We start from the raw sequence: 23701 nt of genomic DNA, 5'->3' as shown, positions 1-23701 counted from the left end.
AAGCCATTCAGGACATACATGACTAAATCTGATTCACAAACTTTCTCTCCAATGGCAGCCAAAGAATCAACAATTGACTTTAAATTTTGAAGATAAACTAGAATAGTTGAATTACCTTTCTTGCAACCATGTAGCTGATTCCTCAACATCCATTTTCTAGCCATGAATTGATTCTTGAAACTAACTTCAAGATAAGACCATATCTGATGTGCAGTCGACAAACCTAACACATCTCCAGAAACAGAAGGAGTAAAAGTAGCCTTCAAACAACTCATAACAAAAGAATCAACTTTCTTCCAGTAAACCCGCTTGGGATTAGGACTAAGAACTCCATTAATATTATTTTTTTGGTGGATCTACTTCTTCTCCATTAACATACCCAAACAAGGATGTAGAATATAAAATCGACTCAAATTGATCGCGCCATAAAAGAAAATTTGTTGAATCGAGTTTTGTTGAAACAAAATTTCCAATGTTAGAGAAGGGAAAAGTGAAATTACCATCAGAAGCAGCGGAAGTTGACTCCATATTTCGTCGTCTTGTCTAAACAATCACGTTCATAAAAGAAATTCTTCAAAGAATTGATGAACTGAAACCAAGAACTGAGATGTTGTTCTTGACCTAAATTTGATGTTGATGAAAAATTGAATTGGTATTGGATCGAAAAATTATATGTAAAATTGTATAAAGGATTCAATGATTCTGCTATGAAAAATTATTGATGAAAAGTTATTTTTACAGAAGAAATTTTTTCCGGAACGAACCGAATGATACCGTGAGAAACAATGAATTGTATTGATAAAAGTGTTAATTATTACAGGGATATGATTAGCCTTAAATAGGCTATCATTAGAGATGTAAGAATATTACAAGCACACGTACATCTCACACACACAATACAACACGTAGTCAAGTCAACTAATGTTGACTTGACCTACACTATCTAATACTTAGTTCCTTGTTCTTGGTGTAAATTTAAATCATCAGCTGCTTCGTCCCCCCGTTCATGGTGTAAATTTAAATCTTTAAGTAAACACTAGATTGTTCCACAACTTTCTCAGATTTCTTTGTACTAGTTGTACTTTCCCAATTGACGCACGTCTGTTGTCCATTGAAATAATTCAAAAGGCTTTTACGATCTCCTTAGCACGAAAGAAAGGTCCCCATCAAAGCGCGAAGATACAACCGTAATGAGTCACTACTGAGGTAACCGATGACGTCACGTGATGAATGTACGAAGATAAGGTTCATGTGATAAGTGTGACATCTTATACGAATGAATGGTTGATTTACTCATATTAGTGCGATGGAATCGAAGATGGTCGAGATAATATACAAAAAAGAGGGCTTTATTAGTTGTCATCCATTATGTAATATTATCTGTCATCCACTATGTAAAGGCCTATATAAGGGGTAAGAGAGTATTGTAATAGGGGTTGAGATCTTTTCTAGCCTAAGTGATACCTTGGAGAGAAAGTTGTGTGAGTTCGAAAATTAGGGTTTACATATAGCTTCAATTGTAATATTATCATTATCATCTTCATAATAAAACTTGGTATTTGTGTTTACTATATTGTGATTCATTTACATAAAGTCATAAGGGCTTAGTTGTAGGATTTTATGCATCTACATTTTGGCGCATAGAAACAACTTGGAAAAGTAAGAGGATTTTTCCCCACATGTTGAGTTGTTTGTAAAAATGATTTAAGTTTATCATTTTCTTCATTGTTGTGTTTTAAAAGTTTTTATTATCATGTTATCACAATATCAGAGGTTGAATAGCCTCTTCTTTTAAGGTTTCATTATATTTTAGAGTTTTTCATCATCTTTGAGTTTCAGATCTGGAACATGGTTGAAGTTATCACCATTCTTGGCGTTTTTTAAGAATAACATCAAGTTTTAAGAGTTTATGATTCATCGTTTTAAGTTTGTGTTAACTCAGTGAGTTTCGTAACTTAGAGTTGGTATTGATAACTTGTCAACGAAGTAACAGTTGGGCGTAAAAATGGTGAGAATAGCATCCAGAGCAGAACGCGTAATAGCCACGCGAAGGAGTAGGCAGGTTGCAAACAGAAGGAGAGGAAGAGAAGAGGTTGGTGAAACATTAGCTGCAGGAGAAAGACGTACCCAAGCTCAACCCGTGCGATCTCAAGCTTAACCTGTACAACCAGACGATAACACCAACATGATTATTTATGAAGGACTTGTTGTGACGACTGACACAAATACTGAAGAAGAGGATGATCAAACGACTCGCGAGGAGAGAAGAAATCCGGACGATGAAGGTAATATGACTATTGAAGAATTGAGAAGGATATTAATGGAAGAAAGGGAAAGAGAGACAACTGAACAACCATAAAATCTCGCGCGATAAAACGCGGTACTGATGGAGGAGAATAACATGCTTAATGAAGAAAGATCATACACTGCTTCAGAATCAAGGACAAGTAGGAGTACCTCAATAAGAAGAAGATCACATCGCAGGGGAGGAAAAGTGAAGAGAATAACACCGAGCACCCTCACAGGGAGGAAAGAGAAGAGAATCGCATTGAGTACCCTTGCAGGGAGGATAGAGAAGAAAATCGCATAGAGCACCCTCGCAGGGAGGATAGAGAAGAAAATCACCCTGAGTATCATTGCAGAGAAAGGTGTGAAGAAAAAATTTCCAAAGGCGAAATCAACTAAGAAATGAAGATGGAAGACGATGACGCAAAAGAGAAGATAGTGAAGGGCGAGATTTCCAAGAAGCATTAAGGCAAAGCAGGGAAGGGGAAAGAGCTAGACACGCAAGGAAAAGTAGGGAAGAGGAAAGAGCTATACAAGCAAGGCAAAATAGGGAAGAGGAAATAGCTAGACAAACAAGGCGAGGAGGTGAACAAAATTTGAATCGCACAATATTGAGAGAATTACACGAAATGCATGCGATGATGAACCAGCAAAACGGAAGAGGAAGGATGCAGCTACAAGAAGCTATCGAAGAAGCAGGGCGATCTCCGTTCGCATTGGAAATATTTTATGCTAAGATCCCTTCAAAGTGTACTCTACCCACTTTTAACAACATATTTGATGGGACCAGGAGCGCAATTCAACACATCAAAGCTTATATGCTCACGCTTCTTCAATGGGAGAGTTATGATGTGGTATTATGCAAATATTTTCCAGCTAGCTTAACGGGAGAGGCTCTCGCATGGTTCAGAGGCTTATCATGAGGATCAATTTCAACATTCGATCAACTGCGAAGAATATTCCTCGATACTTATATCAGTAACAATCTATTGAGACCAGGAGAGACAATTTTCACTCTAAGGAAGAGGCAGGGATAGAGTCTTCATAGTCTGACAACGCCATGGAGAACAATGTGCAGTGAACAAGCAGGGAGAATATCTAAAAGAAATATCATCCTCGCATTCATTAACACACTATGGGCAACATACTTTCTATACACCCAAATATTCAGAATGAGAGACAAGTTGAAGATGAAAGAGATGAGAGAATACCAAGATGAATACATTGCTTTGGAAGAAAAGCAGAGAGAGATGGCAGTACAACAACCTTCCGCAAAAGAAGTAGCTTTGCGACTTCTCCCGCGAACAAAAAATAAGATAGTAGCCAGACAGAGCATGGAGGACCATCAACTGATAATCAGCAAAAGCAGGTGGCTATGTCAAGCATAGATGGATAAATATTTAATAGGGAATATAGAAACATGCGCTATGGGGATAATAATCAAGGGAGAAGATATGATGACTAGAGAGGAAAATCCAATGACCAAAAGGGGAAGGTACAATGATCAAAGGTTTGGAGAGCGCAGGTCGAACGCGCGAACATTCGAAGAAGTTAAAGTTCCAAGGCTAAATAGAACAACATAATGGATTTGGGAAGCAGTAATATTAATGAAAGAAATTCAAATTCCCCCAAATTTTGGAATAGAGACTCTTCCAGGAAGACGCATCAATGAGTTTTGCGCGTACCACATACTCTACGGGCACTCCACCAATGACTGCAGAAACATATACAGAATTATATTGAGGTTAATTGAACAAGGGAAGTTGAATCACTTCCTAACTCTGAATGCAGTATTGCCACCACCACCAATGCAACAAGAGCCTCAACAACCACAAGAAAATCAACCAGCCGAACCCTTCTCATCGATGTAGTAAGGGATGCTAGATACCTAAACTGAACTCAATTATACACTCGTCAAAGAGCATCGAAGAATTTCATGATAGTGTACTCACAAGGGTTCACAAGCGCGACTACAGCGGAAATGAAATTCATAGTGTAGCAAAAGTCTCGCCTCTAAAGGATTGGCAGAAGCAACACATCTCCTTTACCGTAGAAGATACCCCAGAGGAGGAGATTTGCAAACAAACTCTCTATTTGTTACTCTAACCATTGGGCCATACTCAATATGGGAAGAGGATGACACTAAGGAAACGAAGAAATGGGCGATAGAAAAAATATTAGTTGATCCAGGAAGCTCGACATATATTCTTTTTTTACCATACATACAAGACAATGAATTACGACGATTCGAAGATTATCCCATCCACATATAATATTTATGGGTTCAGTGGAGTAGCTTCTAAGCCAAAAGGAGAGATTACCCTAACTATCAAGCTTGGGTAATTGAAAACGGAGGTAACCTTTTGCGTGGTAAATGTGGAGTCGCCTTACAACGCGCTTATTGGAAGACCATGGATACATGGAATCAAAGGTGTAGCTTCCACATTTTACCAGTGCATTCTCTTTCCAATGCCATAGGGTATTGGAGAAGTTAGAGGGGACCCTACAAAGGAGAAAACTTGTCATGAGCTGGATGTTAGCCAGTACGAAGGGCGACATCAAAGGAAACAAAACCATTAGAAGGTGATGAGAGAAGAAAAGAGAAGGGAAAATTTAATGGTCCATACGATTAAGACAAAGGTTACAAATGATATTCCAAGTGATGATCCTACGACGACTATAAACACAAAAATAAGTGCTAGGCCCACTGCGAAATGGGATAAAGATAATGAAGAACTGATTGATTCAAAATCCAGAGAGCAGAAGTGTCAGATTATAGTTGTTGAATACTTTACAAAGTGGGTAGGAGAAGGAAGTAAGAAAAGAGCTGAAGGGCGAACTCTTAAACCAGGCGATTGGGTATGGCTCGAAACATCACCATATCAGAAAGAATCAGGCGGTAAGGAAAAGCCCATCTGGGAAGGGCCTTACATCATAAAAAGTATCGCAGAAAACGGTACATGAGAACTTACAGATAATGAAGGGCGAAAGATAGACAAAAAAACGGATCACCCTTAGAATCCAGTTATCTTAAAAAAAATTATCATTAGATGAAGAAATGTTAGCAGTTGTATTTTGAAAGAAGCAAAAAAATTCAACAATATATTGAATTAATATATTAATAAAAATGAAATATTTGTGACATGGAACTCTAAAACCTATTCAACAGGCTGATAAGACCCAATAAATACAAGTAGAAGAAAAAGGCAAACATAAGACCTTATATAAAAACGGACAAAATGAGACCTCTTCAACATGCGAGTAAGACCTCACTAAGAGGCTGATAAGACCCATATTATATTTAAAACATGTACTTAAGGAAGCTAGGTACCCAATGATGGCGTGCACAACTACGTAAGACCTTTCGCGCGTCACATTGGGAAAACCCTAGTAACATAATCAGGGGCAAACATAAGACCTGTTCGTCAGAAGTCGCCGGGAAAACAACCTGGGGAAAGATTTCTGGCAAGGGGTGTAGAAATAGAGCAGGGTACCGAGATACACTTTTGATATACGGGTGTCTGGGATGTCTGGAGCGTTACCAACCATTACCGGTTGACAAGTCCTGGCTACGATACACTCGGTCCCTAAGAAACCCCCTAGGGTGCGATCTCGTAACCATAAACTATATCGGTGGAGGGATAATTAAGATATTGCGAAAAAAAATTGATTATTGGCAAATCTGGATGGGAGGATCCCAACTGTATCAGTTAGGGGTAAGCTTCCTTGAAGGGGTGGTCATGGGGGAATATAAAGGGAAGACACCCTTTTATAGGTTTCATTTTATTCAGTCGAAAGAGTTTAGGTCAGACTTTTAAAGCGACCTTCGACGCAAGAATGGAGGCTATTCTCCATTAGGGAGCTGATTGACCATAAAAGGTGACAATATCGCGGGGCTATTACTCACGGGAGTATTTAGGCCTGCGATATTGTTGCGAAAATAAAATCCTGAAGAGGCAATAATACGATAAGGTGAGATCAATGGGCATGGGTTAAAGGTGCCTGCGATTTCGTCGCCTGACCAAAATGAAACCCCTGCGCATCGATAAGACCTAAATCCAGAGGGAGGCAGCATAAGACCTTACATAGGAGGCGCAATAAGACCTCAGAATAAACCCAAAAGAGACCAAAAACTAATAATATGTAGTTACTATATATTATGCAGGCAAAAGTTATGCAAAGGAAAAAATGTGATAATGCGATAAATATTGAAGCAACGATCATAAATAATACGATAAAGAAAAGTCTATAAAAAATAGAGGAGAATCTCAATTAGGAAAGATGAATGCCAAACCCGATCTCAGGAATTACACAAAAGGATAAAGGCAAGTATATACTTTTAGTTTTTAGTATTCTTTTGAGTAATCTCTTCGCATACAAAATAAAACCTTTGACCTTCGCATACAAAATAAAACCTTTGACCTGATTGCATAAGTCGATCATTTTCAAAAAGACTAATCATTCGCATAAAGTTTAGTCATTCACATCACATGACATTCGTATAGTATGTCTTTATATATACATTACTCACGTAATATTCGTTGATCGCATAACCTGCGCTTCGTACATATCACTAGGACAACATGGAAAGTAGACCATCCTTCGAAGGGGAAGGAAAGAGGAAAGTATGGGAATACAAAAATTACATATTATATCCTTCTCCTTCTCAGTTAGTGAAAAGACGAGGGTACCCAAATACACCACAATCTTTTTGTTCTCAACCTATAAGTCCTCTTACCGAAAGTGATCTTCTATGGACGGAGTCGAGACAGTACAACAAATCGGTATTCACACTTTGTATGATTTTCTATGGATACAAGATCGAGATTCGAGACAATATGACTACCAAAGTGTGATACTTGATAATAAGTTCAGACTTAACCAAACTCTATAGGATCAAGTATATGCGGAGTTAACGTTTGTGTAATTTACTTTAAATTATATTAACAAATATAATTGCGGAAAATAAAAGTAAATCACACGGAAAGATTTTATTAACGAAGAAAACTGCAAATGCAGAAAAACCTCGGGACCTAGTCTAGAATTGAATACTCTCAGAATTAAGAAGCTATATAATATCTACACCAACTTCGTATAGTTGAGACCAAGCAACTACCCCTAGTTCACTTAGTTTCCTCAGTATCCCTTCGCTTCCGACTTCAATGAGTGCATACACTGGAACAATTTCTTTGGATCGTATTCCAAACAGTAAAGGATCAAAAAATCTGTTTGGTAACAACTCTTTCGATTCTTTCAATACAAAGATATCTCAAGTCATATGCAAAGGCTCTTCCGTTTAATCTAATAAACTCCTTTGCCTGGTTAGATCAATCTATCCAATAACTACCAAAGTAGTCAAGTTTATATTCGCACTCAATCAAAATAAATCTCAAAGAGATATATTGAGAATCGATCTCATGCAACTAATCAATCGAATAAATCTGATTCTAGTTAGATCCCAGCCGATCAAGGTTTGTGCACACACAAAGATATGAGAACTAATATGAAATCTTCTTCGTCTTCAAATCTTCTTTAATCTTCAATAAAACCATGCACAACACCACTTGAATCTCTTGTGATCAATCACACATAGAACGGAGTCTGTTAACAATGGATTATTACAAGATGTCTTTAGATCTACAAACAACTCTAAAGATCCCGTCGATACTTCGATCTAGTTTGAGTGAATCTTATATCAGAAGAGAAGATTCTCAAGAATAAACAAACTAGGTGCATTCAAAGTTTCAACAACTATTAATCAATCAAATCAATCGAAAACTAATAACACTGCAATTATCTAGTTTCCCACCAACGGTACTCGTAGAGCTTCTTGATCCTACAGAAGTCTTTAAACGAGCGGTCGTAAGAGATTTCACCTAATTAGGATACTTTCCTCTCCGAATAGACGGCTCCACCAGAAACAATAAGGATGAAGTTTGCCTGGCTCTTAGGATAGTTTGCTAGAAATGCAAACTTAGGTATTTATGGACCAAGGATGTTTGGACACCAAGGAATTTCCAAAACCGAAAATATTCTCAAGATATGCAATGAATAACAAAATTCGGTTTTCCCAATTCCAATAAATGCTTGTCCAAAATTTTCGAAATCCCTCAATATAAAATCTCCAATTAGTAAATGCACATTACTAATTTTTATTCTCTGGAGATATGCATTTAATTGCTGGTAATTAAAGCATATAAAATCAAAAACCTTAATTACAAGATTCTCAACTTATTTCGGCACAGGATCTCCTTGAGTATTAAGGAATATCTTTGAACAATAAATGATAAGAGTTACTGTACGTGTTCAAAGTATGTTGACATCTTTTCACTGTAAATCCTTATTCATATTTACATGGATTTACATTCTTGGAATAGGTTATACCACACTTCCAAACAAGTTTAGAATTGGTTCACCTATATTCCAAGATAACTATGTGATTGATCAAATATCAAATCACATACAAATCGGTTCTACCAATCACTAGGATCGGTTATACCTCAATATGGAAATACTTGCGATCGATCGTACAAGTTACCATGACCGGTTACATCAGTTACCAGGATCGGTTACATCAATTACTTGGACCGGTTACCATATTCTCATGGTATTGATTGTGATCGGTCACACCAGTTACTAGGATCGGTTACACCAATTACCAGGACCGGTTACCAATTAAAAGGATCGATTACACAACACTCTGTGATCGTTCACACCAATTACCAGGATCGGTCACACCAATTACAAATATCGGTCATACCATCTCATGGTGATTACTTAGGATCAGTTAAACCAATTAATAAAAACTAGTCATACCAAATCATAAGTCGGGCATTGTGATTAGTTATACCAAGATACATAACAAAGTTACGAACGGTTCTACCATCTCACACATATTGGTAATCCAAAGATTTGCAATGAATAGCCGTACCAATAAGCCTAATAATTTCCCTTTCGATTCATAAAACAAGTTCATGAATGTACTTCCTTTAAACAAATGTAAAATATTGTTTCCTAGGATGAAATCTTCACCATAACCTATTTCCATAATCATAACAGTATATATATACAAGATTATGTCGATGTCATATCTACGAAGTTCAAAAGATAAGCGTTATACTTCGTAGTCTAATTTCCTAATACCATGATCATACAAATATGACCATGTCACATCACTAGAGTATTATATAATAGGTGTCTAAAACACCCAATTTTGATAACGATTTCTTACACTATTCTTATTAGTTTTCTTGGAATTTTGTATATTACGCTTCTTTTCTATGTTTTTAGGTACAATGGTTCGAAGTTGCGAAAAGGAAGGAAAAGCGCCACTAACTTCTTTCTCTTAAATGTTTTATATCAGGAAAATTCCCAAGACATAGTCCCATAATAGTTTCAATTTGGTTATACCAAAATGGAACTTGTAGTGACAGAATTTGCTGGACCTGTTGGCCATTTGTTATGGGCCTAGATAACACTGGCTCAGAAATTTCTACACTCTGTAGAAGAACTGTACTTCACACAAGTTCGGTGGAGTTCACACAAGCGAAGCACACATGTGCTGGTGGACTGAAAATCCAGAGAAGAGAAATTAGGTCTCCTTTAGACCAATTTGAGAGACTAATATACAAGTAGAAAGAGGAAAGTGAAAAACAGTTGTCGGAACTTGCTATTGCTGCTCCAAGACTAAGTTGCCGTCACTGGCCAAGGTTCGTGTTAGTCTGCCAAGGGTTGGAAGAAGTATTCTAAGACGAGAAGAACACAGAAACAAGATGGGTTTCGTCTGAGAATATTTATCGAGAAGAAAGAAGGGAAGATGACTTGAACTGGTGGTGATTGATGAGCAAGGATGGCGAGAATTCAAAAGATTTGAACCTCAAGAAGATGGGTTTTCGAATTAGTAGAATTTGGGTTGGTTTTGAGTTTGTTAAGGATACCACAGTTATCGGTGCTTAAGACTCTCAACATAGTCAGAAGTCTGACCGAGTTACTAGCTAGAGTCTACTGCCAAACTATACGGCATGTTCAGTCTTTTAGGGTTTGTTAAACTGTTAAGAAAATCTGTAACTGTTTGTTGAATGTCTTTTAGTATAAATAAAAATTTTATCTCCATTGGTAAATCTGTGGAAGATATTCACCAAATATCATGTTCTAAGTTGGTATCAGGAGGGTTCGATCCCTCACTCTTCCGCTGTGTTAAAAAATATAGGTGTTTGTTTTTCACCCATATCACCAGTTCTATCGCCTACTTTATTCACATCATCCATCCATTTTACCTACAACACAAATTTCCATCACCAGATCATAACCATTCACCACCACCATTAACATCGTTTGCTGCTAAGAAAGCTTGTTTGAATGTCTCTGCTAGTGGCAAGGCAACTGGACAGAGTCTTTCCTTTGATGTATCAAAACTTTAGATCTGGTACTAAAAACATTCTTAATAACCAGTTTCTAAACAAATTTCAATACCTTTCAACAACAATACCAAAACAAATCATTACCATTACCAATTATATCTGTTAATCAACACAGATCCATACTACCAATTGAAGAGGTATTTCGACTATCTCACACAACCATTTGAAGAGGTATTTTGACTATCTCACACTATGAATTTGAAGAAAACACCAATTTTCTCATACAAAAGGTCTATCTTTATTACGGATCCAGTACATTAGAAGCAAGTTGCACCTACACCAGCTCCAGTACAACTTGAGGGGGAATGTTAAGGATACCACGGTTATCGGTGCTAAAGACTCTCAACATAGTCAGAAGTCTGACCGAGTTACTAGCTAGAGTTTACTGCCAAACTATACGGCATGTTCAGTCTTTTAGGGTTTGTTAAATTGTTAAGAAAATCTGTAACTGTTTGTTGAATGTCTTTTAGTATAAATAAAATTGTTATCTCCACTGGTAAATCTATGGAAGATATTCACCAAATATCATGTTCTAAGTGAGTCTGTTTTCTGTAGCCGAAACAGTCGAGACATGAAGTTGTTGATGTCCAGTTTTGTGGATGTATTCCAAGGGTTTTTGACTGATTTTTGAAGACAAGACGGAGTGGAGGTATGGGTACAAATCTATTTCAGTTTTTGATGATTTCAAGATGTAAATTAGTGAGAAGAAGATGGAGCTGTTGGTAAGAGTTAGCAGCAAGGGAATGAGCTTAATGAGACGTTCAACTGTGTGTTGGAGTTGAGCCGTTGTTGTGGTTGAATGTTGCAGTAAATGGTGATGATCGAGTCTAGTTTACAAGTCCTGGAAGAAATAGAGTTATTGGGCTGTGTTGAATGTGAAATTGTAGGAATTGGAGAACTGAAGGAGATGGTTTCTCAACATACAACAACACCATCAGGTTGCGTATATCAACTGTTCGACAGAAAAGCTGAACCATCAGTTTAATACCACCTAGTTCGCAGCTGTTACAATGGTTGCTGCTATGAGTTTTACTGACTATCTGGGTCATGTAAGAAGAGGAGGAAGCTGTGAAGTATTTCCATGGGTCAGTGGTGCAAATTGGGAGCTGATGTTGTTGTGAAGGTCAGTTGAGATGCTGCTGAGATATGGCGGAGGTACAAATGGGAATGAACTTGAAGACTATGGCCTGGAATGAGTTGAACTGCAGTCGAAGAAGTGTTGTTGTTGTTGTCTATTGTGTTATGAGCTGTGACTTGTGACTTGTGATTTTTTATAGATGGGGTTTGTGGTGATGTTTCAAGAGCTGAGGCCAGTAGAGAGAAGTGGTTGAGTTGTGGTGATATTACAGGTGAGTCTTGGCAGTGAAAGAAGTGTTGCTGCTGTGGGTATTGTGGTTACTTACCGTGATGTACACGAGCTATGTTTAGAGAAGCTAAGAAACTAGGGAGGAAACCATCAATTCTGTGCAAATTTTGTGCAGCTTTGAGCCATGGATCTGTAGGCAGTGAAGGAGGTGCATATGGCAGTTGTTTGAATTGCAACTGAATGGCAGAAGCCGGGTAGAACAAGGCTACAGGTGGTTCCAGTTTGGGTAATTTGGTTTGTTCAGAAGGTCAGTGAACTAAGGGGCTCTATGGCTGATTTGCCGTGAATTTGTGGGCTGAGTAGAAGGTGTGTTTGGCAGCAGATAAGACTGGACTTCGAAGCCTACAGGAAAACAAAACTTGGGTACCAATTTATTGCAGAGATTTAAGTGAAATTCTTGTCGTGAAAACATCCAGAAAAGTGTTGTCTTGGCCGTCAATGCTGTGAGATGAATGACCGTGATTTAAAAGCTGGTAGGGTTTGTGAATGTTGAGGATTGCTTGGTCTGTTTTAGGTCACGACTTTGCAGGAAACAAAAGCTATAAAAGAGAGGTGCAGAAACATAACAAAATCTATCTCTTTTACCATCGGAGGACGGCACAGAATTTTGAACCTGAGCATTATCAACATCAGCTTGGTTCGCTGCCAGGATTTCCATCTCAACTGTTTGATTTTCTGAACCTCTTTTGAGCCATGTGTTTTACTATTAAGAATATGAGCAGCTAATAACTTTATTGATTGGGGAGGATTTCAAAACTCCAAGCATCTTTTATTAATTAATTTTATGCAAGTTATTCTTCGATAAATATCTTTTGTTGATTGTCTTTTACCGATCTTATGACCATGAGAAGTATGCTAGGTATCTAAGTGCGCAATTAGGTATTTTGTATGCAACTCTAATGCTAGTATAGAGAACTTTAATCCGTAATTGTTAGAGTAATCTTTACATAAGTAGCAGTGCACTATTTGTCGCAAAGGGATTTTGTATGCAATAGTGTGTAAAAGATAACCCTAGGTTAATATGTCGAGCTTACGAACATGTGGCTAGGAGCAACTTGATTCACAAATTTATCAATTGATTGAATTACACCTAGAGAGCTTATTTTAGGTGGTTCATTTGATTAGAATCCGCTAGAGAACATATTTCATGCGGTTATTTAAGAAATCTAAAGATTAGTTGAGCTTATAACTTGTCTTAAGTTGTTAACAAACATAATTTATTTGAAGGGTACACTTGTATGATTAATAATATCTTGTTTGGTAGTGGAGAATGAATCTTTAGTCAATTCCATCTCATAATTTGAAGTGCAATCTTTATAATTTTCAAAATTTTGCTTTTCAACAACAACAACTTGTTACAAATAATAACTTAAAACTCACACCTCCGTGGACTTGAACTCGACTTGCCTCACTACTTCTTTATAGAATTGTGTAGCATAAGAGAATTATTATTGATAGGTTGACAACCTCATCAAAATTGGCGTCGTTGCTGGGGAGGCAGTGGTAGTATTAAGTTGTTATTTTTCTTTTTAGCTATTTTTTTTGCTTTTAGTTTGAATATTAGTTTTCTAATACAATTTTTTGAGAATGCTATTGTCAGGTACTATATCTTTGGTGAATGCTTAAAGAGGGCAGACCGAGTCCAATTGGTATACGTCTTCGATCCGGCACTCAACTAAAGGACTTATTTCGAGCGGTCAACACTCCGCTTCCTCCTTGTTTATCAAGTGAATTCGCAGATTCGGAAGAAGAGGAAGAACAAGTAGTTATGGCAACACTCAAGGATCTTGCATCACCACAATTGAACACTCAACCCTTGTGTATTCAATTGGAGGAAGAAATTGAGCTGAAACCTATTTTTCTCAACTCATTGCCCAAGTCCCATGGTTTAGCAGGGGAAGTATTGGATACTGTATGTCAAGTCAACATTAGTTGACTTGACCTTATTCTGTAAGTGTGTCAAAGACATGTGTGTCTTATCATTACCTATTTAAGGTATATGATTGTGTCTGTAAAGCAATAATGTTTTGTGTAATAATACTACCAGTTTCTAAGATTTCTCATGGTATCATTGGTTCTGATCCAGAGGACCTGATTTTTCTTCTGCTATACAATTTTTTTTTTACAAACAATCTTTTCAGCAGTGTGTGAATTCATCAACAACCTTTTCTCAATAATGTTTTGATTCACTTCAACAATCTTTTTATCAATATTACTATTCAGATTCAGAAATCAAATTAGGGTTCTTCATCAAAATTCAAATTCTTTGTTTCGTAATATGTTAATGTCCGCTGTGAATCCTCTCATTGTATACACTAGACGAAAGAATATGGATGCTAATGATGGTAATTTTGCTATTCATTTTTACAAATATAAGTAATTTTGTTTCAGAAAAATTGGGTTCATCCAATTTTCTCATCTGGAGAGACCAATTCCAATTGATTCTTTATTCTGCTTCTTTGTTTAGGTATGTTAATATGGAGAAGAAGTAGAACCAGAAAAATAAATATTGGTTAATAGAGTTCTTACTGCAAATCCAAAGTGGGTCTATTGGAAAAAGGAAGATTCTTATGTGATGAGTTGTTTAAAAGCTACTTTTACTTCTTTTATCTCTGTTGATGTATTGGGGTTATCAACTGCTCAACAGATTTGGTGTTTTTTAGAAGTTAGTTTCAAGAATCAATTCATGGCTCGTAAAAGTATGCTTAGGAGTCAATTACATGGTTGCAAGAAAGGTAATTCTACTATTCAAGAACATCTTCAACTTATTAAGCGTATTGCTGGTTCTTTAGATGCTATTGGAGAAAAAGTATGTGAATCAGATTTGATTATGTATGTGTTGAATGGTTTAGGAAGAGAGTATGATAATTTTGTAATTTCTGCACAAAATAGAGAAGTTCCTTTTACTTTTGCTGAGATTAAACCAAGGTTATTAAGTCATGAGCAATGGCTTACAAAACAACATCAAGACACCAATTCTATTTTTGATACTCAACATCCTTCTGGCTTTTATTCAAGAAATGGTAATAATAATAACAATGTTGGTAATGGTTATGGGAGAGGCAAGAATAAACCTTCAGGAGGTGGTAATTTCAATAACAACAACAACAACAAGAATTCGCATAATTTAAATTGGAATTCTTCTGGAGCTGCAAGTGGAAGAAGAGATTATTCCCAGGTTGAGTGTCAGATTTGTCGAAAGAAAGGACATTATGCTAGTAGGTGCCATTTTAGGTACTATCCACCACCATCTTCTTCAGCTACTAGTTCTGCAAATGTAGCTCAGCAACAACAGTTTCAACCACAACATGGGTTTTCATCTATGGAGGATGTACATTTTTCAAACCATTCAGTTGTTTCTACTTCTGAAACTCCACAATGGTTAGCTGACTCAGGGGCTACAACACATATGACTGGCAATGATGGTTTAATTCATAATACTTCTTCTTATAAATGAAAAGACTCAGTTCAAGTTGGCAATGGTAACTGTCTCGTTATCTCTTCTACTAGTACATCAACTATTTCAACACCTAAAACTAGTTTTAAGCTACACAATGTCTTGTTAGTGCCAGATATGAAGCATAATTTGTTGTCTGTTGCTAGATTTACTAGAGAGAATCATTGCTACTTTAAACTGTTTCCTTATGGATATGAAATTAGATATTTGGATACTCATGCTTTGCTTGCTCATGGTAATGTAGTTAATAACTTGTATCCTTTGAATCATTCTGTTTTATTTCCATCTAAAAAACTTGTCTTGTCTGCCTCTTTGTCTGCTCCTTCTCAAGTTTGGCATGATAGGCTGGGTCATCCCTCTAGTCTTATTATTCAAAAATTACAATCTTCCAAACAAATTTCTTTATCAAATTCTCCTTCTTTTTCTTTGTGTCATCCTTGTCAACTTGCTAAAAGCAAGAAACTTCCTTTTGATTTGTCTACTTCTCATGAAAACAAACCTTTATCTCTTGTACATTGTGATGTATGGGGTCCAACTGTTCCTTTTTTGCATGGATATATATACTATATTGTTTTTATTGATGATTTCAGTAGGTTCAATTGGATATACCTAATGGAACTTAAATCTGATGCTTCTCAGTGCTTTGCACATTTTAAACAACATACTGAGAATCAGTTTCCTGCAAAAATTATTTCTTTTCAAGTGGATGGTGCTGCTGAACTTGTGAAAGGTCCTTTTAAAACCATTCTTGATCAAAGTGGTATTAAACTTAGAACTTATTGCCCCAAAACTCCAGAGCAGAATGGTCTAGCTGAGAGAAAGCATAGACACGTTACTGAAATGGATAATACTTTGTTGTTCAATGATTTTTGTCCCAAAGAATTCTGGTATGATGCTTTCTTAACTGCTTCTTATTTGATCAATAGAACTCCTACAAAAGTCTTAAGTTTTAAATCCCCTTTTGAAGTTCTTTTTGGAACACTTCCAGATTATTCTTTTCTTAAAATTTTTGGTACTATCTGTTATCCTCATTTAGCTTATGCAAGAGCTGACAAATTATCTCCTAAAACTGCTCAATGTATTTTTTTTTGGATATAGTCCTCTCCATAAAGGGTATAAGTGTTACAACCCAGTAACTAAAAAGTTCTATGTTTCAAGAAATGTTGTTTTTGATGAAACATAGTTCTATTTTTCTAATTCTTTGTCTGTGCCTGATGATTCTTTCAGTTCTGTTTCTTCTTCACATGATTCTTTACCTTCTCAGACATCTTCTCTTATTGATTCTTCTTCTACAACTACTATGGTTACTAGGTCTCAAAAAGGAATTTTAAAGCCTAAACTCTTTCCAGATCATGTTGCTTATTTTTCTTCCAAATATCCAATTCCTTCTGCCTTTTCTTCTATGTTAACTACTTTATCTGAGCCCAAAACATTTAAGCAAGCAATGAGTATTCCTGATTGGCAAGTATCTATGAAAGATAAATATGTAGCCTTAAGAAATAATGATACTTGGGATTATGTGGCTCCATAACCACATATGCATATCTTGGGCTGTAAATGGGTGTACAAGATAAAACAGAAACAAGATGGAACAATTGATAGGTTCAAGTCTAGATTGGTTGCAAAAGGTTATGATCAACACGATGAAATTGATTTTAATGAAACCTTTAGTCCAGTAGTTAAGGATACAACAGTAAGAGTTGTTCTGTGATTGGCTTTAGCTTTTGATTGGCAAATTAGGCAGTTGGATGTGAGTAATACCTTTTTGCATGGGTTCTTGAATGAAAATGTGTACATGACACAACCTCAAGGCTTTATAAATCCTGATTATCCTTCTCATTTTGTTTGTAAATTGAAGAAGAGCTTATATGGGTTGAAACAAGCTCCTAGAGCATGGTTTCATAGGTTTAAGTCTTTTTTGATTTCATATGGTTTTAAGAAGGCAGTCACAAATAATTCAATGTTTGTATACTTCCCTCAGCAATGTATAATTGTTCAGTTACTGTATGTTGATGATATTTTATTGACTGACAATTCTTCTATTATGATTGATGGTTTTGTTACTGCTCTTAAAAATGAATTTTCTATGAAAGAGTTAGGAGATTTGGGATATTTTCTGGGAATTGAAGCTGTTAGGGGACATGATTCTATTGTTTTAACTCAGAATAAATACACTTTGGAATTGTTATCTAAGGCAAACATGCTTGATTGCAAACCTTGTGATACACCAGTTACAAAAGGGGCAAGAGTATCTTTGCATGATGGTAATAAGTTTACTGATGTCAGTGAGTAACAATTGTAGGCAGTTTACAATATTTAACTTTCACAAGGCTAGACATTTGCTTTGGAGTCAACTATGTATCACAGTTTATGCATTCTCCAACAGATATTCATCTGCAACTAGTTAAGAGGATACTCAGATATTTAAAAGGAACAACGGGTCTAGGTATTACTTTAAAGAAAGGTAGTTTACAGTGTTTAAAAGCTTATACAGACTCAGATTGGGCTGGTTGTCCAGATACTAGAAGGTCTACATCAGGGTATGCAGTATTCTTGGGTGATAATTTAGTTTCTTGGTCTTATAAGAAACAACCAACTGTTTCTAAGTCCTCTGCTGAAGCTGAATACAAATGTATGTCTGTAGCTTCTGCTGAATTGAAGTGGATAGTGGATCTGCTATCTGAGTTAACATCTCAATTACTACTCCAAAATTACTTTATTGTGATAATACCAGCGCAATGGCCTTAGCAACTAATCCTGTTTTTCATGCCAGGACAAAGCACATAGATATTCAGTATCACACAATAAGGGAGCTGGTTAAGCAGGGTTTCTTACAACTTCAACATGTTGCTAGTGAAGATCAGATTGCTGACATTTTTACCAAAGGGCTTTGTTCTCCTACTTTCTCCAGATTGCTGCATTCTCTTATGCATACTCAGTTGCAGAATTCTTCTTCTCAGTTACAGACTACTTCATCATTTAGTCTTACAGAGTTATAGTTTAATTGATATATTTTTTTTTCTTTCCTCTTTTCTCTGTTCTCAAACTGATTGTGTGTGCTCTTATCAGTTTGAGGGGGTGTATTGGATACTGTATGTCAAGTCAACATTAGTTGACTTGACCTTATTCTGTAAGTGTGTCAAAGATCTGTGTGTCTTATCATTACCTATTTAAGGTATATGATTGTGTCTGTAAAGAAATAATGTTTTGTGTAATAATACTACCAGTTTTCTAAGATTTCTCAAGAAGATCCAAATCGTCATCTTCAAGAATTCCACATGGTACTTGTAAGTGTGAAACCAAAGGACGTTGAAACCGATAACGCTCTGCTTAGAGCATTCCTATTTTCTCTTGTGGATATGTCCAAGGAGTGGTTTTATAGTCTCCCAGCAGGTAGTATTACTACATGGACCGGTATGAAGAAATATTTTCTTGAGAAGTACTTTCCCGCATCCAAGGTAGCAAAAATCAGAAAAGAGATATGTGGCATTGTTCAAAAGGCAGGTGAGACTTTGTATGAGTATTGGGAGCGATACAAGAGATTATGTCAAAGTTGTCCACATCACCAAATCACGGAGCAACTTATCATCCCATATTTCTATGAAGGACTTTTATTAAATGATAGGACAATGATTGATGCTGCAAGTGGTGGAACTTTAGTTGACAAGACACCCGCACAAGCAAGAGCTTTGATTAAGAATATGGCATCCAATTCGCAACAATTTTCCTCCCGAGAAGAAACACTTGTAAAGAAGGTTAATGAGGTTGGTGAAGCTTCTCATATGGAACAAAGGATGTGTAATATGGAGAGGATGATGCAACAAATTTCTGCAGTGATTGTTTCATCATATGAAGGCAATATGGAGCACGCAAATGCCATGTTCCAAAATCATCAAAGGCCAAGGTATGATCCGTACTCCAACACATACAATCCGGGTTGGCGAGATCATCCAAATTTCAGTTACGCCAACAAGCAAGCTGCAACAAATCCTATTTTCAATCAACAAGGTGGCTACCAATTCATGCAAAGACCACAACAAGAAACTCAAGTCACAAGTGTGGATGAGAAATTCACTCTTATGATGCAAGGGATGCAAGAGATTTCGAAGTCAGTGCAAGGGTTCAACCAATTCCAGCAGAAATACGAGATGGCTATGAGAGATGTGCAAAACCAAGTTAGTTAATTGGATAATGATATAAACCTACTCAAAGCACAAGGGTCTGGAAAGCTTCCTTCACAACCGTTGAACCATAAGGATAGTGTCAATGCTATTGATCTAAGAAGTGGGAAGAAAGTTAAGCAACTGACAACATCACCGAATGCTAATGGACCTATTTTAGACCAATAAGAGGACGAAACAGCCCCTAACAAGGCTGATTTGGTAACAAATTCTCACTCTAAACCTATTGTTTCTACTAATGTCACTCCACCTTTTCCTAGTAGGTTTGCAAAGTCAAAGAAGGAGACGCTATACAAAGAGATTTATGAGATATTCAAGAATATTCAAGTGAACATACCACTCCTTGAAGCGATAAGGCAAGTTCCTCGCTAGGAAAAGTTCTTGAAAGAATTGTGCACCAACAAGCACAAATTAACCGGTGATGAAGTAATGAGTGTGGGGGAAAACGCTACGGGGTATCTTCTAAGAAAACTCCCACCTAAATTAAAAGACCACGGTAGTTTCACTGTACCTTGTACAATTGGTAAGACAAGGTTTACAAAAGCTTTGCTAGATTTAGGTACATCCATTAATATTATGCCTGCTTCAATTTATGAATCCTTAAATCTTGGTCCTCTCAAAAGTATCGGTGTAGTTATAGAACTTGCCGATAAATCTAATGTTACCCGAAAGGGGTTGTTGAGGATGTTTCGGTGCAGGTTAATGAGCTTATATTTTTGGTGGACTTCTATGTTCTTGATATGAATGATGAAAATTTATCCTCGTCTACACCTTTGTTGTTGGGTAGACCGTTTATGAGAACTTCTAGAACTAAGATTGATGTCTACGAAGGCACTTTGACAATGGAATTTGATGGGGAGGTCGTACGCTTCAACATCTTTGAGGTGATGAGGTACCCGAGTGATGTGTACCCCTGTTTTGATGTTGAGTAGGTTGACGTTGGCTAAGGATGCGTTCAAGTAGTAAGTCGGGCTGACGACTTTAAACCAAGCGCTTAGGCGGAGGCAACCCACTTGTATCGTATTTCTTACCTTTCATCTTTGCATTTTTTTAGTTTTTAGTTTTTCGTGCGTGTTTATTATGCTTGCATCATATTAGGAATGCCCTGTTTTGAATCATACATTAGAGTCCGTTTTCCATTGAGGACAATGTCATGTTTAAGTATGAGGGAAGGGTTTCATAAAAAAAAAAGTTTTGATGTAGGCAAAACTCCGACTTTTAGGGATTTTTGAAAAATTTAGAATGAACACTAGCCTTTCTAAGTAGATGAAATTTTTTCTTGACGATGAGGTATATATTAGCTGAGTCGGGATTAGATGCCAACTAAATAGCTAGTTTAGTGTTTATTCTCTATTTTTCAAAAGTAGCTTTGAGTTGGAGTATAGGTTTTGTAGGTATACCTCTTGTAAACCTTCACGAGACTATAACTCGTCCACTAGGGACTCCTAGGGGTTCAAAGGCTTGTTACATTCCGCTAAAAGTAACCATAGTCTCGATGAAACGGAGTTGTTGTATATTAGATTAGTTTAATTTGCTCGAGGCCTAGCAAAGATGAAGTGTGGGGGAATTTGATAGGTGTCTAAAACACCCAATTTGATAACAATTTCTTACACTTTTCTTATTAGTTTTCTTGGAATTTTGTATATTACACTTATTTTCTATGTTTTTAGGTACAATGGTTCGAAGTCGCGAAAAGGAAGGAAAAGCGCCACTAACTTCTTTCTCTTAAATGTTTTATATCAGGAAAATTCCCAAGACATAGTCCCATCATAGTTTCAATTTGGTTATACCAAAATGGAACTTGTGTGGTGGTAGAATTTGCTGGACCTGTTGTCCATTTGTGATGGGCCTAGCTAACACTGGCTCAGAAATTTCTACACTCTGTAGAAGAACTAGACTTCACACAAGTTCAGCGGAGTTCACACAAGCGAAGCACACATGTGCTGGTGGACTGAAAATCCATAGAAGAGAAATTAGGTCTCCTTTAGACCAATTTGAGAGACTAATATACAAGTAGAAAGAGAAAGTGAAGAACAGTTTCCGGAACTTGCTATTGCTGCTCTAAGACTCAGTTGCCGTCACTGGCCAAGGTTCGTGTTAGTCTGCTAAGGGTTGGAAGAAGTATTCTAAGACGAGAAGAACAAAAAAACAAGATAGGTTTCGTCTGAGAAGATTTGTCGAGAAGAAAGAAGGGAAGATGACTTGAGTTGGTGGTGATTGATGAGCAAGGATGGCGAGAATTCAAAAGATTAGAACCTCAAGAAGATGGGTTTTCGAATTAGTAGAATTTGGGTTGGTTTTGAGTCTGTTTTCTGTAGCCGAAACAGTCGAGAAATGAAGTTGTTGCTGTCCAGTTTTGTGGGTGTATTCCAAGGTGTTTTTGACTGATTTTTGAAGACAAGACGGAGTGGAGGTATGGGTACGAATCTATTTCAATTTTTGATGATTTCAAGCTATAAATTAGTGAGAAGAAGATGGAGCTGTTGGTATGAGTTAGCAACAAGGGAATGATCTTAATAAGACGTTCAACTGTGTGCTGGAGTTGAGCCGTTGTTGTGGTTGAATGTTGCAGTAAATGGTGATGATTGAGTCTAGTTTACAAGTCCTGGAAGAAATGAAGTTATTGGGCTGTGTTGAATGTGAAATTGAAGGAATTGGAGAACTGAAGGAGATGGTTTCTCAACATACAACAACACCATCAGGTTGCGTATATCAACTGTTCGAAAGAAAAGTTGAACCATCAGTTTAATACCACCTAGTTCGCAGCTGTTACAATGGTTGCTGCTATGAGTTTTGCTGACTATCTGGGTCATGTAAGGCTAACCCATATGGGCTAGATTGAACTGCTAGATTGGCGAAAAAGTGTTGCAAATCAAGAAAAAAGTGTGGGAAAAAAGTTAACACTAATTTTGGATACTTCTCTCTCCTAGCATTTGCTCGCAGTTCAACTATCAGCGAGATTGAAACGCTGAATGGTTCGGCGCTCAAAAAGCGACCAAAACCCTGAATGGTTCGGCGCTCAGAAAAATCACAAAAATCTAACGGATGAGATTAAAGCGTTGAATGGTTCGGCGCTCAGAAAGTGACCAATACGCTGAATGGTTCGACGCTCAGTGGTACCAGATGACGTGGACTGCTAATCTCGCTGCTAGATTAGCACTCCCATAGGACTTAGGAGGTTTCCCTATCTGACGTGGATGGCCAATCTAGCATCTAGATATCTAGCCCATAGGACTTATCCTAAGAAGATGAGGAAGCTGTGAAGTATTTCCATGGGTCAGTGGTGCGAAATCGGAGCTGATGTTGTTGTGAAGGTCAATTGAGCTGCTGCTGAGATATGGAGGAGGTACAAATGGGAATGAACTTGAAGACTATGGCCTGGAATGAGTTTAACTGTAGTCGAAGAAGTATTGCTGCTGTCTATTGTGTTATGAGCTGTGACTTGTGACTTGTGATTGTTTACAGATGGGGTTTGGGGTGATGTTTCAAGAGCTGAGGTCAGTAGAGAGAAGTGGTTGAGTTGTGGTGATATTACAGGTCGAGTATTGGCAGTGAAAGAAGTGTTGTTGTTGTGGGTATTGTGGTTTCTTACTGTGATGTACACGAGCTATGTTCAGAGAAGCTAAGAAAGTAGGGAGGAAACCACCAGTTCTGTGCCAATTTTGTGCAGCTTTGAGCCATGGCTCTGTAGGAAGTGAAGGAGGTGCATCTGGCAGTTGTTTGAATTGCAACTGAATGGCAGAAGCCGAGTAGAACTAGGCTACATGTGGTTCCTGTTTGGGTAATTTGGTTTGTTCAGAAGGTCAGTGAACTAAGGGGCTTTGTGGCTGATTTGTCGTGAATTTGTGGGCTGAGTAGAAGGTGTGTTTGGTAGCAGATAAGACTGGACTTCGAAGCCTACAGGAAAACAAAACTTGGGCACCAATTTATTGCAGAGATTTAGTGAAATTCTTGTCGTGAAAACAGCCAAAAAAGTGCTGTCTTGGCCGTC

The 23701-nt window shown here is 37.2% G+C and overlaps 1 protein-coding gene and 1 non-coding gene across 2 annotated transcripts; one reads left to right on the top strand and one right to left on the bottom strand.

The window, feature by feature from the left end:
- The first annotated feature begins 18807 nt into the window (after positions 1 to 18807).
- On the top strand, positions 18808 to 23445 carry LOC113295218. The gene is made up of 4 exons (XM_026543565.1): positions 18808 to 19704; positions 20409 to 20594; positions 23176 to 23207; positions 23328 to 23445. The coding sequence occupies exons 1-4, from the start codon at positions 18808 to 18810 to the stop codon at positions 23443 to 23445; spliced, it is 1233 nt and encodes a 410-aa protein (XP_026399350.1).
- On the bottom strand, positions 18994 to 19100 carry LOC113300706. Its single transcript, XR_003335901.1, has one exon. It is a non-coding gene; the product is annotated as a small nucleolar RNA R71 (small nucleolar RNA).
- Positions 23446 to 23701: the final 256 nt, after the last annotated feature.

Source organism: Papaver somniferum, chromosome 7 (genome assembly GCF_003573695.1).
Source record: "Papaver somniferum cultivar HN1 chromosome 7, ASM357369v1, whole genome shotgun sequence".
In the NCBI taxonomy this organism is placed as follows: Eukaryota; Viridiplantae; Streptophyta; class Magnoliopsida; order Ranunculales; family Papaveraceae; genus Papaver; species Papaver somniferum.
This window is presented reverse-complemented; position numbering and strand designations above follow the sequence as displayed.

Coding starts and splice junctions, on each gene's coding strand:
- LOC113295218 (XM_026543565.1), top strand. CDS start 18,808: ATGGTACTTGTAAGTGTGAAACCAAAGGACGTTGAAACCGATAACGCT. Junction 19,705..20,408: donor TGAGAGATGTGCAAAACCAA/GTTAGTTAATTG, acceptor GTTTCGGTGCAG/GTTAATGAGCTTATATTTTT. Junction 23,208..23,327: donor GTGATGTTTCAAGAGCTGAG/GTCAGTAGAGAG, acceptor AGCTATGTTCAG/AGAAGCTAAGAAAGTAGGGA.